The 22,742-nt window shown below is 41.7% G+C and overlaps 1 protein-coding gene across 1 annotated transcript in view; it reads right to left on the bottom strand.

Moving 5' to 3' along the window:
- ZNF704 (zinc finger protein 704) overlaps window positions 1–22,742 on the bottom strand; it is a 256,970-nt gene that overhangs the window by 32,032 nt on the left and 202,196 nt on the right. Inside the window, exons 4-5 of the mRNA XM_011937140.1 lie at window positions 19,427–19,659; window positions 2,774–2,874 (exon numbers count right to left, since the gene is read on the bottom strand). Coding sequence (XP_011792530.1) covers window positions 2,774–2,874; window positions 19,427–19,659 — 334 coding nt within the window. The remainder of the gene's footprint in view (window positions 1–2,773; window positions 2,875–19,426; window positions 19,660–22,742) is intronic.

Below are 22,742 nucleotides of genomic sequence, written 5' to 3'. Positions count from 1 at the left end.
AAAGTTTTTTTTTTTTTTTTTTTTTTTTTGAGACGGAGTCTCGCTCTGTCGCCCAGGCTGGAGTGCAGTGGCCGGATCTCAGCTCACTGCAAGCTCCGCGTCCCGGGTTTACGCCATTCTCCTGCCTCAGCCTCCCGAGTAGCTGGGACTACAGGTGCCCACCACCTCGCCCGGCTAGTTTTTTGTATTATTTAGTAGAGATGGGGTTTCACTGTGTTAGCCAGGATGGTCTCGATCTCCTGACCTCGTGATCCGCCTGTCTCGGCCTCCCAAAGTGCTGGGATTACAGGCTTGAGCCACCGCGCCCGGCCTCACAGAAAGTTTTGAGTAAAATAAAACAACTCTCCATAATGTCAGAAAATGTTTATTAGATGATTTGTGAGTTTGTAGAGAAGTGGTGCTTCCCTTCTCTAGAAACCTGGCTTTCCAGGATGGCTGGGCAGAGGCCATGGGTATCCCCTCACCGCAGCAACAGCAGATCATTGACTCAGAACATACCTTTTCTCCAGTAATGAGCCCTGCATAGAACCTAACACAAAAATCCATGCCTCACCTCTTCACAGGCCTGTTTGTTCAAATCAGTGGCTTGTCCTAGCCTAGCTCCATTTCCCCTGAGCTCCCAGGCTGAGGCACCTGGGGAGGTGTCTTTGCACCATATCAGGTCTGGCTGGGCTTGGCCTTGTGACCAGCACACCATTAAAGACCCCAGAGAGTGGGAAGAAGAACGTGCGTCTGTTCTATTCCTGTCCCCACTTCCTTTCCAGTTAAAGGCAGGTTGAGTTGCTGCTGGCTGCCACGTGCTACTAATAGACACACAGGCCTGGGGAACATTGTGTGTCCCACGTGGGGATAAATCAGGACCAGCCCCTGGTGTACAAGAATGGAGTGAGGTTTAAGAGAAAAGTGGTGTGCTTTTTATATAGGTATGGCGTGTACTGCAGATATATCAGAGGTGAGGGCATATTTTCTTCCGGCTTTGACATGTTTCCCTCTTCATCCCCTCACCAGCCAATACTCATTAAAAATTCCCCATCATCCTACAGCCATGTAATTGAGTTCATGGATCAAGGCAAAGGTGTGTTCTCTCTCCCAGTGCATGAGAGAGCATAGGCACTGGGCTTCAGAAGTATAGATTGGCCTCAAAGTCCTGTTAACCCAGGCTCATTCCTGTATGGTGCTTGGCAGTGCTATGAACCATAATTCACCAGGGAAACTCTAAAAGCATATCAGGAAAAAGGGGATCCTAGGAAAGCAAAGTGGCTACATTTTGGATTCCACCCACTGTGCGAGTACCCCAGGAGCTCACAGGACTAACATGTGATACCAATTCTGGGGTCTATAAATACATATAAACAGCATATGCTTCTGATGGGACTGAATAGGGCTCAATTTTCTGGGCAGACAGACTTTAAAACAAATACCCTACCTCCTGGCTCTAGCTTTGGGAAGTTCTTCCTAAACCTTTAAAAAACTGAGCTGCTTCCATTGTGAATTGTCTTGACAATGAGATTTCAGGGGAGACACTGCAGGATTTCCTTCCCTGAAGGCTTGAGGAACAGAAGGGGGGTGTTCTGCCCTGAGGTATTTCAACTGGTATTTCTTACACATAAGGTAGACTCTGGTCAGGGAAGCCTTACAGGGCCATATCTCCAGTGCCTGTTGACCTACGGGTAATATGCTCTGGAAGGCGCTGGTGTGTCCCCAAACATCAACCTGGATGATTACAGAGCTAGATCCCTGTTTCTCTCCATGGTCACTATGGAGCCACCCTCATAGATTAGCAATATCACCTTAGAAGCTATTTTCACCTTCTGCCTATACCATTTGCTGGGCATGATGCATTTTCTAAATGTATCCCTTGCTGGGTAAAGTGACTACTGTATTTATTTCTCTGCACTTATCTTGTGGAAAGGACTCCTCTGGGTCCAAGCACACAGGAGCCTGGCCGTGCATTTGTGCTTGCCTTATGAACACTGGTTGTAACTTACAGCCTCTCAAGGTCCCTTCTAAATCTCAGATCCCTGGATGAGATAGACTCAGGGCAAAAAGCACAGGACTAATGGAATACCACTGCCCCCCTGGGGTGACCTGTAACTGCCATGGCTCCTAACCCTTCATTTTATCTTTCCTTTAGAAGGCTGTTATATAATATGAGGAAAATTATACATTTTACAAATAAACAGCTTATTTGAGCAACAGAAAGTGACTGGGCCAGATGATCAGGCATCATAAGAATAAGCAACAGCAGCATCGATTGGTGTGGTGGTTCTTGAACCCTTTTTAGGCTATATACGCCTGTGAGGCTTAAAGTCATGAATACTCTCCACTGGAAAGTAAATGTACATTTCATTCCACAGGTAATTTCAGTGGGTTCAAGGACCCCTTGAAGTCCAATAACAGATTCCAGGTTACTCTAGTGTTTTGTACTTTACAAGTCTGTCTCACATATATTTTATCTTTGGCACTCACACGTGACCCTGAAGAGCTGACATTATTATAAATTTCCATAGGAAACTGCGGCTCTGGGGAGCAACTTGCCTAAAGTGACTCAGTAAGTGAACTAATGAGGCTCTAAGATGTTACATCCTTGTTCTTTCCACTGTGCCATATTGGCTTAGACGATCTGCAGTGGCCATCTCTCTAGAAATTAGGAAGACCAAGTCAGCCCAGTGTCCAGAACCTTTAAGGCACACTGTGGTGCACAATTTCTGAGTGCGGGTGGCCTTGGACTGAGCAGATGGAGGCTACATCCCTGAAGAGACGGCTGCCTTACCCCAGATGGATGGTCCGGATGTGTTTCTGGATACCTGCCGCAGTACTCAGCACCTTCCCACAGTTTTTCCAGAGGCATTTGAACATCACCTTCATGGAATTCTGTAAAGGGGAGAGAGTGATATTAAAATGGAAACTATTTTCTAACAACATTTTCTTTCTGTCATCCCAACATATTTTTTTCCTTCATTAGAAAAGTTAACAGCATCCCCAGTCTCGTGACTATAACTCAGGACACTGTTGTAGGCACCCTTAGGTTTGTGAGTATCTTGGTGACCTCAGTTATTTCCTCATATCCTTCATGAGAAATGAGCTCTGTTGGAATATTTCAGATTATGTTCATGAAGGTAGTCACAGGGCCATTTTGGCTGTCTAAACAGTGGATAACATTCACTGAGCACTTACTGTGTGCTAGGTGCTGTCTTAAGTGTTTATCTTCTTTAATCCTAAAAGACAGATACTAATATTAATCTCCATTTTACAGATGCATAGAAAGCTCCAGTAAAAAGTATCTGGTCAATGAACCAGCTACTGGCAAAGCTGAAATATGAATCCAGGGACTTTGGCTCCAGAAACCATCCCCTCCACCAGTACAAAATTCCACCTCTTCAACAAGGGTCGTAGTATTCTCTTTTCCTTTTTTTTTTTCGGAGATGGGGTCCCATTCTGTCACCCAGGCTGGAGTGCAGCGGCACAATCTTGGATCACTGCAGCCTCCGCCTTCTGGGCTCAAGCGATCCTCCCACCTTAGCCTCCCAACCAAGTAGTTGGGACCACAGGTACATGCCACCATGCCTAGCTAATTTTTTGCATTTTTGGTAAAGACAGGGTTTTGCCACGTTGCCCAGGCTGGGGCAATATTTTTCAAAACAGTCCAGTGCCATGATTGATAGCACTGATTTTGGGCTTATTTCTCAAGTTCTTGGTGCTCTTATTTATAAAATAGGAATAATAATAGTACCTGTTTCACAGCATTATTATGAGGATTAAACGACATCATGGAAGTGAATCAGTTAGCAGAATGCTGACAGGAATAACCATTCAACCAACAGCAGCTATTACAGGATTATTATGATTGTGCGTCCTAAATTTTATAAAAAGTGAGTTTTCTCCAGGGAGGTCCCTTGTCATTGGAATGCCATCTCTTTGCTGACTGTTCCCTTGGGTATGGTGACAGTCACTTCCATGTGTTGACCAAGTCCCATTTCCTTTTCCTGCTGGGTACACACAGCTAGACCTCGTTTCCCAGACTCCCTTGCAGTCAAGTGGGATCACATCACTGAATTAGGGCTGATGGATGAGAAGTGACACACATTCCTTTTAAGTCTTGCCCCTAAACTACTTCCCCAGTCTGCTCTGCTGGCTAGATGCAAAGGACACAAAGGTCTTAGGGGACAGCAAAACCACCAGATCAGCGTTCTTAATTTTTTGTTTGTCATGAACCCTTTTGGCAGTCTGGTGAAACCTATGAATCCTTCTCAGAATAGTGGTTTTTAATATTTAAAATAAAATACACAAAATTATAAAGAAATGCAAGTGTATTGAAATACAGCTAGAAAAAACATTAAATATTTTGTAACCCCATTAAAAAGTGGTCAAAGGACATGAACAGACATTTCTCAAAGAAGACATACAAGTGGCCAAAAAAATATATATATAGGAAAAAGATGCTCAATATCACTAATCATCAGAGAAATGCAAATCAAAATCACAATGAGATACCATCTCACACCAGTCAGAATGGCTATTATCAAAATGTCAAAAAATAACAGATGCTAGTGAGGCTGCAAAGAAACGAGAATGCATATACACTGCTGACAGGAGTGTGAATTAGTTCAATCACTGTGGAAGACAGTTTGGAGATTTCTCAAAGAACTAAAAATAGAACTACCATTCGACCCAGCAATCCCATTACTGGGTATATACCCAAAGGAAAATGAATCATTCTACCAAAAAGACCCATGCACTTGTATGTTCACTGCAGCACTATTCACAGCAGCAAAGACATAGAATCAACCGAGATGTCAGTAGAATGAATAAATGTGTTACGCATACATCATGGAGTATTATAAAGCCATGAAAAAGAATGAAATTATGTCCCTTGCAGCAAAATGGATGCAGCTGGAGGCCATTATCTTATGTGAATTAATGTGGAAACAGAAAAGCAAATACTGCATGCTCTCACTTATAAGTGGGAGCTAAACCATGGGTACACATGGACATAAAGACACTGGGGACTACTAGAGGAGGGAAGTAGGGAGGGCGGTAAGTGTTGAAAAACTATCTATTGGGTACTATGTTCACTACCTGGGTGATAGGCTTAATTGTATCCCAAACCCCAGCATCACGCAATATACCTATATAACAAACCTGCATATGTACCCCTGAATCTAAAGTAAAAATTGAACTTAAAAAAAATTTTGTAATATTGTAATATACATATTCTCTAATTAATGTAGTAAATAACAAGACCTTGAAGTGGGCCTAATAACTAGCATAATTTTAAAGTAGTGTTATGAATAAATGATATATCATGATATCTACTAAATTGTAATGTGATATGAAACATCTATGATTTTGGTAGGTATTAAAGTCGCAGGTGGTGCTAACATTATTATGCCTTGATGCCTTAAATCATAATTATAGGAAATGTTAAATTATGGTTAAGAGGTTGGTGAAAATAAAGATACACTTTTTCCCTCATACAGGTTCACCGACCTCCTGGATTCTGTATATCCATTTGGGGATCTGTGGATTCCAGGTTAAGAACATCTGCATTAGAAGGAAGAAGCCTGGATCCCCAGAGCGCTGTCTGGAGCAAAGACATCCACCCTCTTCGGAACCTCCACTGACCTGACTGGATTGTGACATGAGAGTAAACAAACCTTTATTGTGTTAAGCTACTGACACGAGAAAAATGGGTTGTTCCAACAGTCAGCCCACCTGACCAACACATATGGCAGTGGTGACATCTTTCCCAAACTGCTGGAACTGATGTAGCTTGATTTATGTGCCTGCTAGAATATCTGCAATCAAGTACTTCTGGTTCACACCATCATACTCTTGATTCTATGAAGCAATCATTCACTTATTTAGAAGATGACTCATCAGCTATTACTGATGGAATCAGCATCCAGATGATTTATCTGGACAGCCCACCCCATGTTGAAGATTTTCCATAGGTTTCTGAATTGAAAATGGTACTTGGGAGCTTCCAGAATTGAAGAGTGCTCATGTGTTAGTGAATGGCTGCCTTAAGCATGGCAAGCAGAGGACAAGTGTGGTAGCACATTGCAGCAGTCTGCTAGAGCAGATTACTGACGACAGAAGGAACCCACTGTTCACATGGGCTTCGTGAGTCCAGTGGCCCACTGTGCCCCAGAGGCTCTGCCTGGGTGGCCAACATTCACAGCACAGCAATCTTTCTGTTTCTTCTGCAGCTCCTGGGCACACACACCCAGCTCCATGATGTTCTCCCTGCAGTGTGCAGTGCTGGGTGTAGGACCCAGAGCTACACAGAGCTAGAGCTGAAGCTCTTTGAGATGCAGAAAAGCAAAGACATAATTAGGAAACTTTAAGTACATGATCCTTACGAGTCTGTGTTTATTCCAAGGAGGCAGTTCACAAATTTCAGCCTCCGTGACCTCCTTGAGCCAGTGATCTAAACACATGAAATATAAGATGCGTCAGAGGGGGCGATTTAAATCCCAACTTCAAACCTGCTAGGTTCACAAAAAGAAATTCTGCAGAATTCAAAATATTATTTTACTGAAAGCATATAATTTAACAGTACTGTCTTAGTCCATTTTGTGTTGTCATGAAAGAATACCTGATGCTGGGTATAAAGAAAAGAGGTTTATTTAGCTCGTAGTTCTGCAGGCTGCATATGAAGCATGGCGCCAGCACCTGCTCAGGTTCTGGTGAGGGTTTTTGTGTTGAGTTAAATCATAGTGGAGGTCAAAGGTGATGCAGGAATATGCCAAGAGGGATCTAACCTAAGGGGCATTCTGGCTTTACAATGACCCACTCTCCTGGGAACTAATCCATTCTCTCAAAAACCAATCCAGTCTCATGAGAGCGAGAACTCTCGCCATTATGAGAATGGCACCATGCCATTCAAGAGGGATCCACCCTGATGACCCAAACACCGCCCACTAGGCCCCACCTCCCAACACCCCTACACTGGGATCAAATTCCAACATGAGATTTTGGTGGAGGTAAATGAACCATATCAAACCATGGCAAATATTAATGAACAACTCCTTACACTATGAATGCTTTCTGCCCATTTTTCAAATGATGAAGCTATACTGTAGAAAATATCTTCCACATAAGAGAACCAATGACTCAAGCAAAAATACATGTACCCAGCAGTCCAAGCATCTGTCTTGAAAGGAAGTCATGATGGATGAAAACACTTTTTGATTAATTCCTAACCTTCCTTTTTGCTGATGGCATTCTTTCATTCATTAAACCAAGTATCTCTTTAGCAAGGAATATTCTAGGTTTTGGGGATAGAGAACAGAAAAAGAAATGAGGCTTCTTTCAAGGAAGTGAAATTCTAGTAGGGGAGAGACATAAATTATAATACATGATGACCATTTCAGATATGGCATGAGGCCTGTAGAAGGTGACTTTTGAGCTGGGATCTGAAGGTTGGAGAAGGAGCCAGCCAAGCTATGAGCTAGAGTTTTCCAGACATAGCGAAGAGTGAAGTGCAGAGGCCTGAAGATGAGAAAGAGCTTGGCTCTTGGAGGCCAGAAAGAATGAGGGTGTGTTGAGAGTGAAATGTGGGAGGGAGTGATTTGTTTGAGATAAAGTGGCGAAGCAGGGTCAGATTATGTGGGGCTTTGCACATAAAGGTAAGGAATTTGGATTTTTTTCTAAAATAAAAGAGAAGTTACTGAAGGAAGAGAGTGACACTATACGACTTGTTGTTGTTGTTGTTGTTGTTTTTCTTTTTTTAAATATGACTCTGTTTTGGGATAGAAAACAAATGAAGTCACCAGCACAGAGTCACTGCATGAAGTCACCACAGGTGAGAAGAGATGGTAGCTTAGAGGGTTTGGGCAGAGAGGATGGAGAAAAATAGACACATCCAAGACATATTTTGGAGGCAGATCCAACAATACTTGCTGCTGGGTTGACTATGAAGAATGATAAAAGGGATGGTGTTAAAGATGACTTCCATGTTTTAGGTTTGAATGACTAGGTGTGTTGTGGTTCTGCTTTGGATATGTTAATCTTGAGATGACTATTATGTATCAAAAGGAGACTGCACGCAGGACACTGGATATGTGAACCTGGAATTGGGGCGAGTCAGGGATAGAGACATAAATTTGGGGTCAGGAGCTGAAGGAGCACTTAAAACTTGGGTGTGGATGAGACCATCTAGGCAAAAATGCAGTTAGAGATGATTAGGGTGCACTGCAGCATCCAATATTTTATGTTGGAGATTGAGAAGGAGCAGTCAGAGAGGGAAGTGGTCAGGAGATCATGATATTAAAAGCACAAATAGAAGAAAGTGTCTCAGGAAGGAAGATGTGACCAACTGTGTTGAACAAGGACTGGGAAGTGGTCCTCGGATTTGGAATATGGAGTATGCTGGTGGCCCAGATAGCGGTAAATCTCCTAGAGTGTTGTGGATGGAAGTCAGATTGGCATGGACTGGAGAGTAAGTGGGATTTAGGAAAACAGAGAGAGTAAGTGCCAATGTTTTCAAGAAATTTTGCTGACCGATGAGCAGTCAAGGGAGGGTTTATAAAGATGAGTTATACTAAGGTGAGTTTCTATGCTGATGGGAACGGCTGCAAAGACAGGGAAACTGATGGTGCAGTAGAGAAGTGGGGGTTAGCGACAAGATGAGGTTCTTCCGAAGGTCAGGAGAGCAGCACCAATACACACAGAACAGGGAGAGGGGCTGCGCTGGACGCTGGAAAAAGGAGGGAAACCAGATGGTGGCTGCAGATGCAGTTAATTTGCTGATTTGGTGGAGAAGGGGGAAAAAAAAAAAGCATTCCTGTATGAATGTTTCTAATTTTTCAATGAGGTAGGAACTGGGGTCAGAACTGAGGACAAAGAGGGAAGGTTGTATATGAAGTTTGAGGATACTTGAGAAGGATAAAATAGTTGCCTTACAAAAGCAGTCCCCAACCTTTTTGGCACCAGGGACCAGTTTCATGGAAGGCATTTTTTCCACGGACTGTGGCGCAGGTTGGGAGAGGATGGTTTCGGGATAAAACTGTTCCATTAGGCATTAGTTAAGATTCTCATAAGCAGCGCGCAACCTAGTTCACAATAGCGTTCATGTTCCTATGAGAATCTAACGCGGCTGCTGACCTGTAGGAGGCGGAGCACAGGTGGTAGTGCTCGCTGGCCTCCTGCTGTTTGGTCAGATTCCTAACAGGCTGCGTGCGGACTGATACCGGCCCCAGGTCCAGGAGTTGGGCACCCCTGCCTTAGAGAGTCGGGAAAGGAATGGGCAAAGCATAGGACACTATTTCCGTATTTCTGATATTCATGGTAGGAAACAAGATTCCAGAAAGTTACAAGACTTATCCAGTGTCATCTGATGGCTCTTACCAATGAGTTGGTCAGATGTAGGCTTTCATAATGAATATAATAGTATTGTACGACATATAAAGCCAAATTCCTTCTACATCATGGGACTTTTTTAAGGCCTCAAATTGCTGATTGTTTTAGGATATGATAATCACAGTGGTATTTTTGTGCCACAACAAGTACTATTTATAAGATTACTGTTCTTCGTCCTTGCAATAATGTCAAGCATTTGTTTTTTAAATTGACGAGTAGTTAAGGTTGGTCCTGATTACAGAAAAATAAATATCATTGGTTTAACTCCTTTCCATAGTTTTCATTTGTTACTTCAAGTAGATGACACATTTTGGAGGCATCAAACCCCCAGAATCCAAGGAAGCTGACCATTATCCTCTGTTAAGTCCCCTGGAATTAGGATAACTACCAACAGCAATTGTTTATCTCCTCCTCACACATACACAGACCTTCCTTGAACTCCTGCAAAAAGGCTCCAAAGAAATCTGTTGCCCAAAGAAAATTAGGTAATGATAATAAGAAACATAATGAACTTTGTCTCCTTTTGCCTTTTTTCCTTTTGCTGGGTTTTCAAGAGGCACATTGGGGATAGACGATATTCTATCCCAGTGCCTCACAGTGTCTGGCTCAATAAATATTTGTTATGTTCAATCTCAGACAGGTTGTGTTTTGGGACCCTCAGAGATGAGCCACATTTGAGACATCTTAATTTATTTAAATAGCACTTTGTAAAATTTACTTAGTGAATCGTCTGTGTTCAAAGAATGTTTGTCAAAAAGATTTGTTCTGTAGAATTTAATGTTTCTCAGCATGATTAACTCTTGCTTATCTTACCTGGCTGTAAATTAACTTCTCAGGGGACATCCATGCTGATGCCCTGCATGGAGAGGACTGAATTATAAGATGGTTTTCCCTTCACTTTATATGGCACATTTCTCTTCCAGTCTTGCATACCCTACACTGGTAGCTGCCTGAGGAAAGTCTTGAGTTCACCAGAAGACAATGGAAAATCTGCTGCAGGAAAAATTGCTAATTTATAATGACTCAGGTCATTGGCAAAAGTGATTAGAAAACAATGTTGTATCCTAGAGATACAGAAAGTTCCTGTGGATTTGCAAGGCAGTTTGCAAATAGGGACTCAGAACCATAATTACATATAGTGGGAAGACTATCAACTGTTTTGGGGAAGGCAGCACTCCCAAAACAAAGTTCTGCTTTCTCCTCCACCTCTTCCTTTTGACATTCCTTTTGAATATCTCATCTCACATTTATTATCTCATTTTAGTCCAGACTGTCAGAGCTCTGCCTTCATAGTTTACACAAGCACAGATAGGGGCCATCTTTCAATTTGAGGGCAACACAGCTTAAGGCAATAAGAGCTTAAGAAACACCTATAATTTGAGCCAATTCAATTTGTAGGAATCTATCCAAACAGTAATTCAAAATACTTGCAAAGACATATGTATATTCATCACACAGATTTTTACACTAGATAAAAATAAGAAATAACCTCAAGGTTGACAATAGGAGACTGGTTAAATAATGCCATATGACTGTATATTAAACAATCTTAAACATGAAGTTGTAAGAAAAGCTTCTTTGGTGTGAAAAGAAAAGTTACATGTCTATTAAGGGACTTGATGACCTGTCCTATTTGACCTGACAGGTCTACACCACGCCTTTTCTGCACCATGCTCAGGGTCCCAGGAGGCTGCATTAACAGGGCTTCTGGCTCATAGATCTCTGGTTGGATTTGGCCAATGAGAGGCACTGGCAGGAGGTTGGGAGGCAGGAGAGACTGGAAAGCAGGAGGGTATTGATTCCTCCTGGCTCTCTCCTTCTGCCTGGCCACAGGTGGGCAGTGGCTACATTTCTCCTCCAAAAGTTACCCTTTCTGTTGGGTAACCTCTGCAAAAGCTGTATTTCCAGAGTTCTGGTAAATCTTCTGGATTGTAGAAATTCCTCTCCTGCATAGCCTCTTTAGGCTCTAGGGGTTAGGGTTAATAATGGCCTTCCATGTTGTTAGCCCCTGGAGTCCTGCACCACCCCATACTGATTTCCCCTAACCCTGTCTACACCTTTGTAAAGTGACTTGTCTCTACACAGGCCAAATACATTCTTGCATCAAAGCATGAGGCTCTTTAAATGGGAGTTTAGTGCTTTTTAAAGTCCCCTAACTACATCCAGTTGAAACAAATCCTTTGTCTACAAACAGACTACTTGCTGTTACACTAAAGAAAAGCAAGCCATGGGAGGAGGAGAACATGAAAAAATAGCTAAATAAACAACGCCCAGATTGCCGCATGGGTCCAAGCCTGCCCAAGGAAGCCAAACCAAGCAAAGCTGCTGGCAGAGTTGCAGCAGCCAAATCTGAACAGTCCCATCTGTGCTTCTACCCTGGCTTCTCCTCGCAGAGCTAACAGATGTTTGCAAAGCTGGAATGTCCACCAGCTCATGGAGAACAGCTGAAAATTTATCCCAGTGGAAAGCACTTCTGCAGAACACCAACGTCAGCAAAGACCTCAAGTCTAACAGAATGGTCTTCTTCATATAAAGGAGAGGGAACAGAGGGAGGCCATCGTCGATTGGGAACCACTCTGTGCCTGGTCCTGTGCTAGGAGCTTCCACATGTGTATCTTATTTAGCACCCACAACAGGCCCAGGAGGAGTTGAAGCTCCATGCAGTCGTGAGCAGACTCCTGGAATCTCACATATGCCTGACGTGAGATGTATAGCAGCTTCCAGACAAACTCTTTAGAATTTCTCAACATTGATGCTCTGGGCCACAATGGTTGGAGAGAACTTCCCAGAGATTTTCACCTTTGCAGCAGCTTCTGAACTGTTTCTAGGAACAACTGCCTTGGGTCTACTGGCTGAGATCTTTGGCCAAGGTTTCCCTGATTTTCTCTCTGCTTGCCCTACCAATAGTAAGCCTCAATCCTGTTTTTAAAAGATGGTTTCATACTTAGAATATATGAAGTAGCTTCTATTTTCTTGACAGAACCCAGACTGATACTTAGGATTGATACGGTGACTGCTGAAGCTCACCTTCAGTTCACTGAAGAATTATATAACATTTTTGAAGTATTTCAAAGTATTGTATAACATGCATATGACGTGTAAGTCCAACTAACGCTATATTCTAGAAAGTACATGAACATCACTTTATCACTCAGCAGCCCGGAGTTAACGTCATGTTCTGAGGTGACTGAGAGGATCTTCAGGTTTTTTTTTTTTTTTTTTATGTTGTGGTGTGTGTGTGTGTGTGTGTGTGTGTGTGTGTGTGTGTGTGTATGTGTGGTGTTGGAATGGCAGGGCAGGGACAGGGGCTTACACATCCAAGACTCTCCAGAGAGGACTAGGGACCCTGAGGGACAGAGAGGGCCGAGTTATTCTGTGCAGGTGAGTTGGCTGCATTATACAGACTTCCTCAGCCTGTCTCGTGAAAACCCACACAGCTTGGCAGAGGCTCCAATGGCTCTTTCAGGGTCAAGAGGTCCACATAGATCCTCAGCAGATGCCAAAAGATCGGTAAATGCACTAGTGTATTTTAAAATTAGTAACTTCCTAGAAGCTGGTGAGGGTTCCAGTGGTCTCCTTAATTGGGAAAGCAGCCATGTTACCTCATGCTACCTCACAGTTACACGGTATACAAGTTGACTTACCTTTGGGGGATTTATTTATTTATTTGTAAGATGAGGGGACTAATGAGAGTAGAGGTTTTGGATCTTCAAGGTGTGTGGGGTTAATACAAAGTAACAGCTGAATTCAATGTATACCAAGCACAGATGAAACACCTCCCACCTCCATGTGCTGTTTATAGATGCTGTGGTGATAAGTGAATACAAAATTAACAAAACAGTTTTGTAAATGGAATAACCCAGAATGTATTCTTTTGTGCCTGGCTTTTTTCCCCTCTGCATAACGTTTTTGTGATTCACTCACTGTTTTGTGTATCTGCAGTTTGCTCCCTTTTATGTAGTGAAGTATCCCATTGTATGATTACACCACAATTTGTTTATCTAGGTACCTGTTGATGGGCATTTGGGTTGTTTCCAGTTTGGGGTGATAATGAATAAAGCTGCTATAAACATTTGTCTGCAAGTGTTTTTGTGGACATGTGTTTTCTTATCTCTTAGGTAAATACATACCTAAGAGTGGAATTCCTGGGTCATATGGTAAGTGTATATTTAACTTTCTAAGAAACTGCCAAACTGTTTTACAAAGTGGTTGTACCATTTTACATTTCTACCAGCAATAAATGAGAGTTCCTGTTGCCAACATTTGGTATTTTGTATACCAAAAATACACACTGTATAATTCCATTTACTTGAAATTCTACAACAGGCAGCATTAATCTATAGTAATGAAAGTTATATCAGTGGCTGGTTGCCTGTTTGGGACTTGGTGGTGCCTTTGACTGAAGTGGGGTATGAGGAGTGCTCGCCTTGGTTAGAGTGGTGATTACCCAGGTAGAGACAGTCAAAACTCACTGAACGGTACACTTAAAATGGGTTCATTTTATTATGTGAAAATTATACCTAAGTAAAGTTGATTTTAAATGATTTCTATAACAGCAACAACAAACGACAAAAAGATTTCTGAATTAACAGAAATCCCTAGTCATTCTGTGTTTTCTCAATCAATGAATTCTAAAAGTGCATCTCATCTTTGGGGACATCTGGACATTTCTAGACATATTGAGTAGTCCTCTAACTTGGAGAGATCGAGACTGGGCTAGAAGATTTCTAAAGTCCTTTGAACTCCAATGTTCCAGAGCCTATATACTGCATGGCACGTTATTCTAAGATCTTGTCACTAAGTTGCCTAGATATCATTCCTCTTTATCCTGAATTTTCTCTATGAGGCCAATCAGCTCCCTGCCCTGGCTGACAATGCTGTATGTACCATCACTATGAAATCCGTGCAGTTGATCCAAGCTGCTGTTCTTAGCACCGCCCTCCCCAGCAGTTTTAACAGATGGATCTATTTCTGGAACAGCCGTTCTTTTTGCGAGAGGCACTCTCTGCTCAAAATTAGCGGGTTAGGAATTAAGTCAGCAGAGAGACTGGCAACATGCTTATTCGTGAGGGCTTTACGGGTTTGTTTTCTTCTTGGAGCAGCCATTCACAATTTAAAGTGATTCATAGCTTTTTGGCTCTGAACGATTAAAAATACAGAGTGGAGCAAATGATTGTTTGCTACTGTACAACTATTACTGAAGCACCTTATGTTAACTCAGTGCTTTCTTCTCTAACTTGAGGTTCTTCCTAATACACAGGTACAAACTGTTCATGGTTAAGACACACACCTGTGAAATAAATGGAAATGATGAACGCTGAAATTTAGAAATTGCCTCTGAGATGCTGCCAATGTTCTGAAATGCAGAGTCCTGAGTCAGATTTCCTTTTATGCCCCCAATTTCTGCTACTGTCTTTGCTGCACTCACCTAGTGCATTGTAGAGGGTTTCTCAATGCACACCCAAATGAGCACAGGGTGGCTGAGGGATCCGGAGTCATCCTGAGCCACTGTGGCATTGGCGTGGTCAGTGTGGTCAGGGTGGAGGGTGGAGGCAAGCACCCCCTTCTCTCCACACTTATGCTTCTCAAATTCCCCATTCAGGCAGTTGCCAAATGGGGGGAAAAAGAGGCAAAGTATTAGCAGCTAACATTTATTGCTCTTTACAGGGCCTTTCATATATTCCTGACAACAGCCACATCGATATGGTGCCACCATTTTTCATATTTTATAGATGAGGAAACTGATGCTGAAGAGGCCAGATGACTTGCCTAAGGCACGTAAGTCCTAAAGCTGGCATGACAATTTTGGAATGCACAGATTCCAGAATCTGACAGAATCAGGGATCTGGCATGGAAAAGGGCACATAAATCATTTCTTATCAGCGCTTCTTGATTTTCTTGGGGTCTTGTGGAATTGATGGTTAACTCTTTTGACCTTCCATAGAATTCATTTTCTCCCACGAACTCCCAGAATGGCTGTATTCAGGGTCACTGCATCACCTTGTGGTCATGACGGAAATTGCACCTCCCCAAAGTCACACAACTCACAAAGTTGTGTGAGTCTGGGCTCACACAACCTGGTTTTTCTCTGAGCTTGGAAGTTCTGTCAGTCTATCTTGAAATCCCAGAGGAAAAATTCTGCTAGACCTGGGCTTGACAAAGTTGGCTGGCTGACCTCCAGAGCTAGGATAAAGAAGCCTTTCATTTCCCTTCTCGTATTCTCTCCTACCTTGGCTGCAGGTTCCTTAAGGGTGACGGATACTTCATGTGGCAGACAGCCTGGAGTTCCTGTTTCTGCTCTCCATTTCTTTCTAAACTTTGTGCACCCTTGCTCCCACCCTGCCACATAGCTGTAGTTATGTCTGATGATTTTCTCTCCACGTTTTTCTCCTTGTGGGCAGAAGGAAATATAGATTCATTGCATGAACTTGCCTCAAACATTTCCTCTGCTATTTCAGTTAAACTGATCTCTGCCAAATTATAAGCTACACAGCCTTGGACAGTTAACATAACCTCAATGAGCCTCTTGGCACAATGGGGATAAGAATACATCAAAGATTTGGGGGATAATTAAATGAAATGCTACATTTAAAAGCATTTGGTAAACTGTAACTAAATATGCAAATATAGTGATTATCAGCAAATATTTCCTCCTCACTATTGATAGTAAGAGAGACTGCCTTGTCTATGCAGTGTACCACACACTGTCATCTTCTTTACATAAGTGGAACATGGATCTCCACAAGAGGTGGGAATCAGCTGTCTCTGTGCTGGGGGGAGGTGGGAGAAGAGATGAGGAAGCTTCCATAATAATGAGAAAGGTCAGGATCATTGTTTCATAGTCAGATATAGGCAATGCTCCCTCCTATTTTGTTTAGAGTCCTCAAATGTCTGTTCAAATGCTGCCACATTCTAGCACATTTAATCTTCATGACTATCCTGAGAGAGACATGTTAATACCTGTTTGCCTGTTTTACAGATGAAGAAGTTGATGATCAGAGAGGTGAAATAATATTCTTAGGTTCTCAAGGTAGCAAAGAATGTGAATCTTTTGATTTCCAATCAGGACATCTTAATTTACCACAAATCATATTATCTCTTTATAACAAAGAACAGAAGCTTCCAAACTTTATGGATGATATGCCACAATAAGAAATACATTTTGCACCGCACATACACATATGTATACACTGAAACAAAATTGTCAAGAAAGAATACTTATTATGTACAGTGTACTCTATTCTGTTTTATTGATTAAAGAGTGACTCATTAAATTGATTCACAACCCACTAGTGAATTGAGACGTGCAGTTTGGAAAAAACTGATCTAGAAGGTTCTCAAACGATACCCACAGAACAAGTGACTATCACAATGGGTTTTCAATGGGTATTATGAAACTGAGGGAAAGGAGAGGAGAATAAGATGAACTCAGAAAGTTCTACCAATTAGACAGGACATATTGTCTGGTTTAAGCAAATTAACTCACAGAAATCTTTTGAAACACGATTTTTAAAATCTCCAAAATAACTGTATTACAGTTACTGTGTTCTGTCACATCACGAACACTGCATTTGTCACTTGTAATTATTGCCTCTTTACACATCAATTTCCAGCCACCCAACTTTTGACACCTTGAAGGAAAAAACTATGCCTCATTCTCAGGGGAATAAGCATTTTGCCTGATACGTGCTCAATAAATATTGGTTCACCTAATAAATTTAAAAAAGAATAGCATCAGCCTCACCTTCTTGTTATTTTCACCATTCCAAGTAACTTTAAGTTCAAAAAGCCAAGGTAACAACTTGGTCTATGTAAAATCCATGCATTAAACATTAGTGGCTACAATCAGCATCCTATTGGTCTCACTTTGGGGACATCTAAAGTCTGAATAGAGGGAGAGGTCATAAAGAAAGAAGGATAGACACTACTCTTATTCGTTCATTCTTTCCTACTATCTAGCTTCTTCTGGAGTGGGCCTGTGCTCATTCAATAAAAATAAATATATATAATAAAAATTTAAAAAATAAAAAATGTAAAAAAGGAAGCTTTTTTCCTTTTCCTTCGGTGACTTGACTGTAACTTAATTTAGTTAAAGCCTGTAGACCTTCCATATGGGCCTAGCAAGTGCAGTCTAATTGTGATGCACGAGTGTGAATTTTGGCTCAGTGGCTACATTAGAAATGGAAGGGTGTGACAGGCTTTCATTAATGTGCCTTAAATAACATTGGAGTTCCCTGTGCTGTGAGTCCTCTGTCACAATCCTGGGCCATGCCTGTTGAGTGCTCGAACTACACACTCAGAAAACCCCAGGGAGAAAGTCTGTGAAGCTTAAAGTAACAGGAAAAGACTTCAGGTTCCTACCACTGTCCTGCCTGCAGGTACCCACTGATACAAGTGCCAGCCTCTTTCCCCTACTGGTCAAGTGAAGACCCAGTGTCCCTGGGGACCCACAGGGTGCCAGAACAACTCCAGCCCCTTTGCATGACACACTGGTATGAAATGGCAACTCTTCAGGCCACTGCCTCTGGGAAGGTCAGGGGTCTACATTAATATCCTTTTTTCTGGACAAAAATGTCAGCCTTTTTCACATGTACACACCCAGAGACAGTGCCCATATCACCTCCACTGTTACACATGTGGAATGATGCTGAGAGATGCAGGGAGGGAAGGCATTGTTGGATCAATGCCATCTCTTTGTTTTCCCTCTTTGAAATGAATTGGGGGAGGAAAAAAGTTTGCACTGTAGTCCTCAGGGCTTTATACTGGATTTTTGTTTGTGAACAGCCATTTAATAATGAAGCTACCAATACTAAATTTAAAAACCAATACATATAACAACAGTTTTACATTTACGTGGTGATTTTTAAAATAATGCCAAATGTCTTCTAGATTTAGTGGTAGTATAGTGGTAGTTTTGCTTCACCCTGTGAAATGGAAATGTTTTTGAAAAATGATGACTGAACATAACTTCAATGTACCTGAAGAGAATGAAAAGAATATGAACTTGAGGCTCAGGCAGATCTGGGCTGGAACGGTGGCTCTGTCCCTTTCTAACCTGCCTGACGGGGGCCAGTTAAATGTACAATCTCCCTGATCCTCAGTTTCCTCATATCAAGATGGAAATGCAAAACTTACTATACAGGGACTGCTGGGAGGATTAAACAAATGTGTAATCAATTAATTTGCTAAATCAATTAATTAGATGTCTTTTTTTTCTTCTACTCCTTTTTGTTTTGCTTAAAGCGACAGAGCCTCACTCTGTTGCCCAGACTGGAGTCCAGTGGCCAGATCACAGCTCACTGCAGTCTTGAACTCTTGGACTAAAGCAATCCTCCTACCTCAGCCTCCTGAGTAGATGAGACTACAGGTGCATGCCACTACACTAAGCTAATTTTTTTTTTTAATTTAAATTTTTTTAGTAGAGACAGGGTCTTGCTATGTTGCACAGGCTGGTCTCCAACTCCTGGTCTCAAGCAATCTTCCTGCCTCTGTCTCCCAAAGCAGTGGGACTACAGGTGTGAGTCACTGTGCCTGGCTCTTCCTCACTTTTTATTTAGTTAATATATAATTTCTAGGATGTAAGAATGGAAGTTTGTTTATATCTCAGCTTTTATGTATATTTCACAGATGACTGCATAAAAATGAGATACAAAATATTCTTCCCAATAACCCTTCAGGGCTGATTGAGGGAAAAAAGAGGAAAAGATATTAATTATATTTTACATATGAAAAAAATAAGTCCCATGAAGAGAGTGAGTTCATACTGAAGCAAGCCTGAGGTCCAATTTTCTAACTTACAAATACTGGTAACTCCCAGGTCAGCAATTTATAACCAGAGGATGGGACACGTGCGTATATAATTTCAGGAAACTTACCAGTATATGTCATTTTTAAATTGTCACCATAACAATTTCTGTTCAAACTTCAACAACATTAAAGAGGAACGTAAGCTGCTGCTTTCCACAGAAAGCGGGTGTAGGTCCAAGGTTAAGCTCACACTGGCCCTTCAGAGGGGTCGGAAAGCACCTTCAGGAAACTGAACGCATGGTTGACCACCAACCTTTCTTTTCCTGGGAATGGGCTCGTCGAAGAGCAGGTTGCTGGCCTCCGCCTCGTCGATGCCGTCGTCTGGCTGCGCGGGGCTACGGAAGGGCTTGAAGCTGTCAGCCGAGAGCGGCGGCGACGGCGTGGACGGGTTGGACTGGTCGCTGGGGGCGCTCCAGCTCCAGTAGCCGCTGCTGCTGGTGCTGGAAGGCACGCAGCCGCCCTCCTTCCAGGATCCGCTGAGGCTCTCTGCGTGCACACAAACACAGTCAGTGCCAGGACCCCTGCGTGCCCGGGCATGGTTCAGTGGGGAAGTGGGAGCCTTGGTTCTACACCATTGAAACCACTCCAGCCCTCTCAATCATCTGCAACAGCTGGGTATGTAAGTTTTAGTTCTATTTATACACCGCCTCCCAAAAGCCACATTGTAGTTTATAAACATTTAATTTTTTTAACCTCATGATAATAGGTTTTTCTAAGAGTTTTCTGATGTGTTTTTGTATTGTGCAACACAAATTCCTTGGGATCATAGTGGGGATTATATGGAAAAAAAAGATTTTCTTGTTCACTAAGTTTGGGGAGCTCTGGGTTTATTGACTGCAGTAGTTCTAAGACACGAATAGCATTTGCAGTATTCTTCTGAATGGTTTGGTCACAGAGTTCCCTTTCATCCCAAACCCTCTAATTTCAACATTTTTTAAAAAAGGGATTTCTTAGCTGGGGGCAGTGGCTCACTTCTCTTATCCTAGCATTTTGAGAGGCTGAGGTAGGAGGATCGCTTGAGGCCAGGAATTCGAGGCCAGCCTGGGTTACATAGTGAGACCCTGCCTGTACAGAAAAAATGAAAGAATTAGCCTGGCATAGTGGCATGCACCTGTAGTCTCAGCTACTCTGGAGGCTGAGGAGGGAGGATTACTTGAGCCCAGGGGTTTGAGGCTGCAGTGAGCTATGACTGGGTCACTGCACTCTAGCCTGGGTGAAAGAGTGAGATCTTGTTTCAAAAAAAAATTGGGGGGTGGGAGGTTCTTATAGGACTGTGATTCTTAGAATATATTTATAGGAAGTTAGTCTAACACTTAAGAATCTAAGAGAAATAATTTCTGTATAGTTATCTAAAGCCCATTTCCATTCTGCTTATTACAACAAATAGTAATGCTTTACATTTTGTGAGTGTTTTACATTTTACAAAGCTTATTCGCACAGTCTCAAGCATTCTCACAACATCTGTCCTTCAGAATAAGGATTATCATCCCAGTTTTATAGATGAGGACTCTGAGGCAGCAGGAAGCAAAGTGACTTGCTATGTGACTGGTAATTATCCTTGGTGAGCCCAGGCCCAAGGTGGCCTGCTGGTTGGACCTCTTTCCTCAGTGCATCCAGTCCCTGGGCTGTAAACAACCTCCACTCTTTCTGGCAAAGCTGGGATAGGATAAGAATTTATTGGCAATAATTACTTTAAGACTGCTATTGGATATCACCTTTTCATTTGTGGTGGAAAGCATTATGAAATGTTCACTAATGTGGAGAGATTTCTACCCAGTTAGAATGTCTTCTGCCAGCCTGGCTAATATGGTGAAACCCCGTCTCTACTAAAAATACAAAAATTAGCTGGGTATGGTGGTGTGTGCCTGTAATTCCAGCTATTGGGGGATGCTGAGGCAGGAAGATCACTGGAACATGGGAGGCGGAGGTTGCAGTGAGCCAAGATCGTGCCACTGCACTCCAGCCTGGGCAACAGAGTGAGACTGTCTCAAAAAAAAAAAAAAAAAGAATGTCTTCTGGGTGCTCTTTTAATCACTGAAGATTTGCTTTACTTTTCAAGATGCACAACCTTAATTAGCATTTGTATAAATTCTACTTTCTTTTTGGAAAATTTCTCCTCCATATTTATGTGCATTTTGAATATATTAAAACTATGTTCTAATTACAAGGAAAAAACATCCCCAAATGCCTCATTAAAAAAATACTGTTAATGTCTGTGTAATTAGTAATGAAGTGAAGACAAATGGTAGATTAGCATTCATGGGGAAATTTCATAACTACCTTTACCTAATTATAGATTTCTAGCATATTCCTCAACTATGTCAAGCAAAAAGTTAAGTTAGAGGAGTGAAACTGTAAATTGAAATAGGAGAAACTACCCATCTCATTACAGCTAGGTTCTTTTAGAATGAAATGGTCATTTATGCAGTCTCATGCTTTGCCAGCATCAACAAAACCAAATTAGCATCTCACTCCCTGCAGTCTACACAGAGACTGATGCATTCACCAGACTAGAGTTGCCTGTTGTAAATAAGAAAGCTCCATTTAGTACAACAGGAGTTCAAGAAGAGCATAATATAAGGCTTGATGATTTTACTTGGTGTGAAAAACTCCCTTGGCAGGCCCTGGGTGGCTTATAAATATACTGTAGTATGCATTTGTAAAATAAAATAAAGCTAATGGTGCTAGATGTATAATCATGTTAAGTATGAGGCACTGAATTTATTTTGAGAATCAACTATTATTACAGTGTGGTTACATGGTTTCATGTCAATGCCAAAAGTGAATTTGCTTACTGATTTGTGAATGGCATTTCCTTTCGAAACACTATTTAGTCAGAAGGATTATAAGTGATACAGAAAAGTCTTTTTCAGAAAAAGTCAGGTCTGATTTATAATATTCTTAGGGGACAGAGCCTCCTTATATTAAATCACTGTTTGTCAGGAATAGAGACAGGCACTGCTGGACTCTTACCCTCTTTGCAGACCCACTTCCTGATAGAATGATCCTTTTTAGGCACAGAAAATGATCACAACAGTTTAAAAAAACTCACTGATGTGCAATAATTCTAGAGAAAATCTTTTTTTCCTAAAAAAGTGCGTTCATTATCATAAATTGCTTTCTCTAAGAATTTGCTTTTTCTTACAGACTAAATGAGAGACAGCAGACAATTTGGGGTTATTAGTTGAGTAGTTATTTTTTAAACCATAAATGAGCACTGAATTACTTTATTACTATGCTAACAAAAGTTTGCATTGAAGAACCAAAAGGTTTATTTTAATTCTGACCTTTAAGCACAAAGGAACACTAAAAATGTTCTCAATTTAAAAAAGAAGCCAATGGTAAAAATAATGATTACTTTAAAATACACTTTTTTTTTTTCCTCTAAGGATTCCATGACATTTTGCAATTCCTTTTTCTTAGAATATGTTTTGGGGGTTTTCCAGGGTTTTCTTTTTTTCTTTTTTTTTTTTTGAGACGGAGTCTCGCTCTGTTGCCTGGGCTGGAGTGCAGTGGCCGGATCTCAGCTCACTGCAAGCTCTGCCTCCCGGGTTTACGCCATTCTCCTG

Source organism: Colobus angolensis, unplaced genomic scaffold (assembly GCF_000951035.1).
Source record: "Colobus angolensis palliatus isolate OR3802 unplaced genomic scaffold, Cang.pa_1.0 Scaffold16, whole genome shotgun sequence".
In the NCBI taxonomy this organism is placed as follows: domain Eukaryota; kingdom Metazoa; phylum Chordata; class Mammalia; order Primates; family Cercopithecidae; genus Colobus; species Colobus angolensis.
This window is presented reverse-complemented; position numbering and strand designations above follow the sequence as displayed.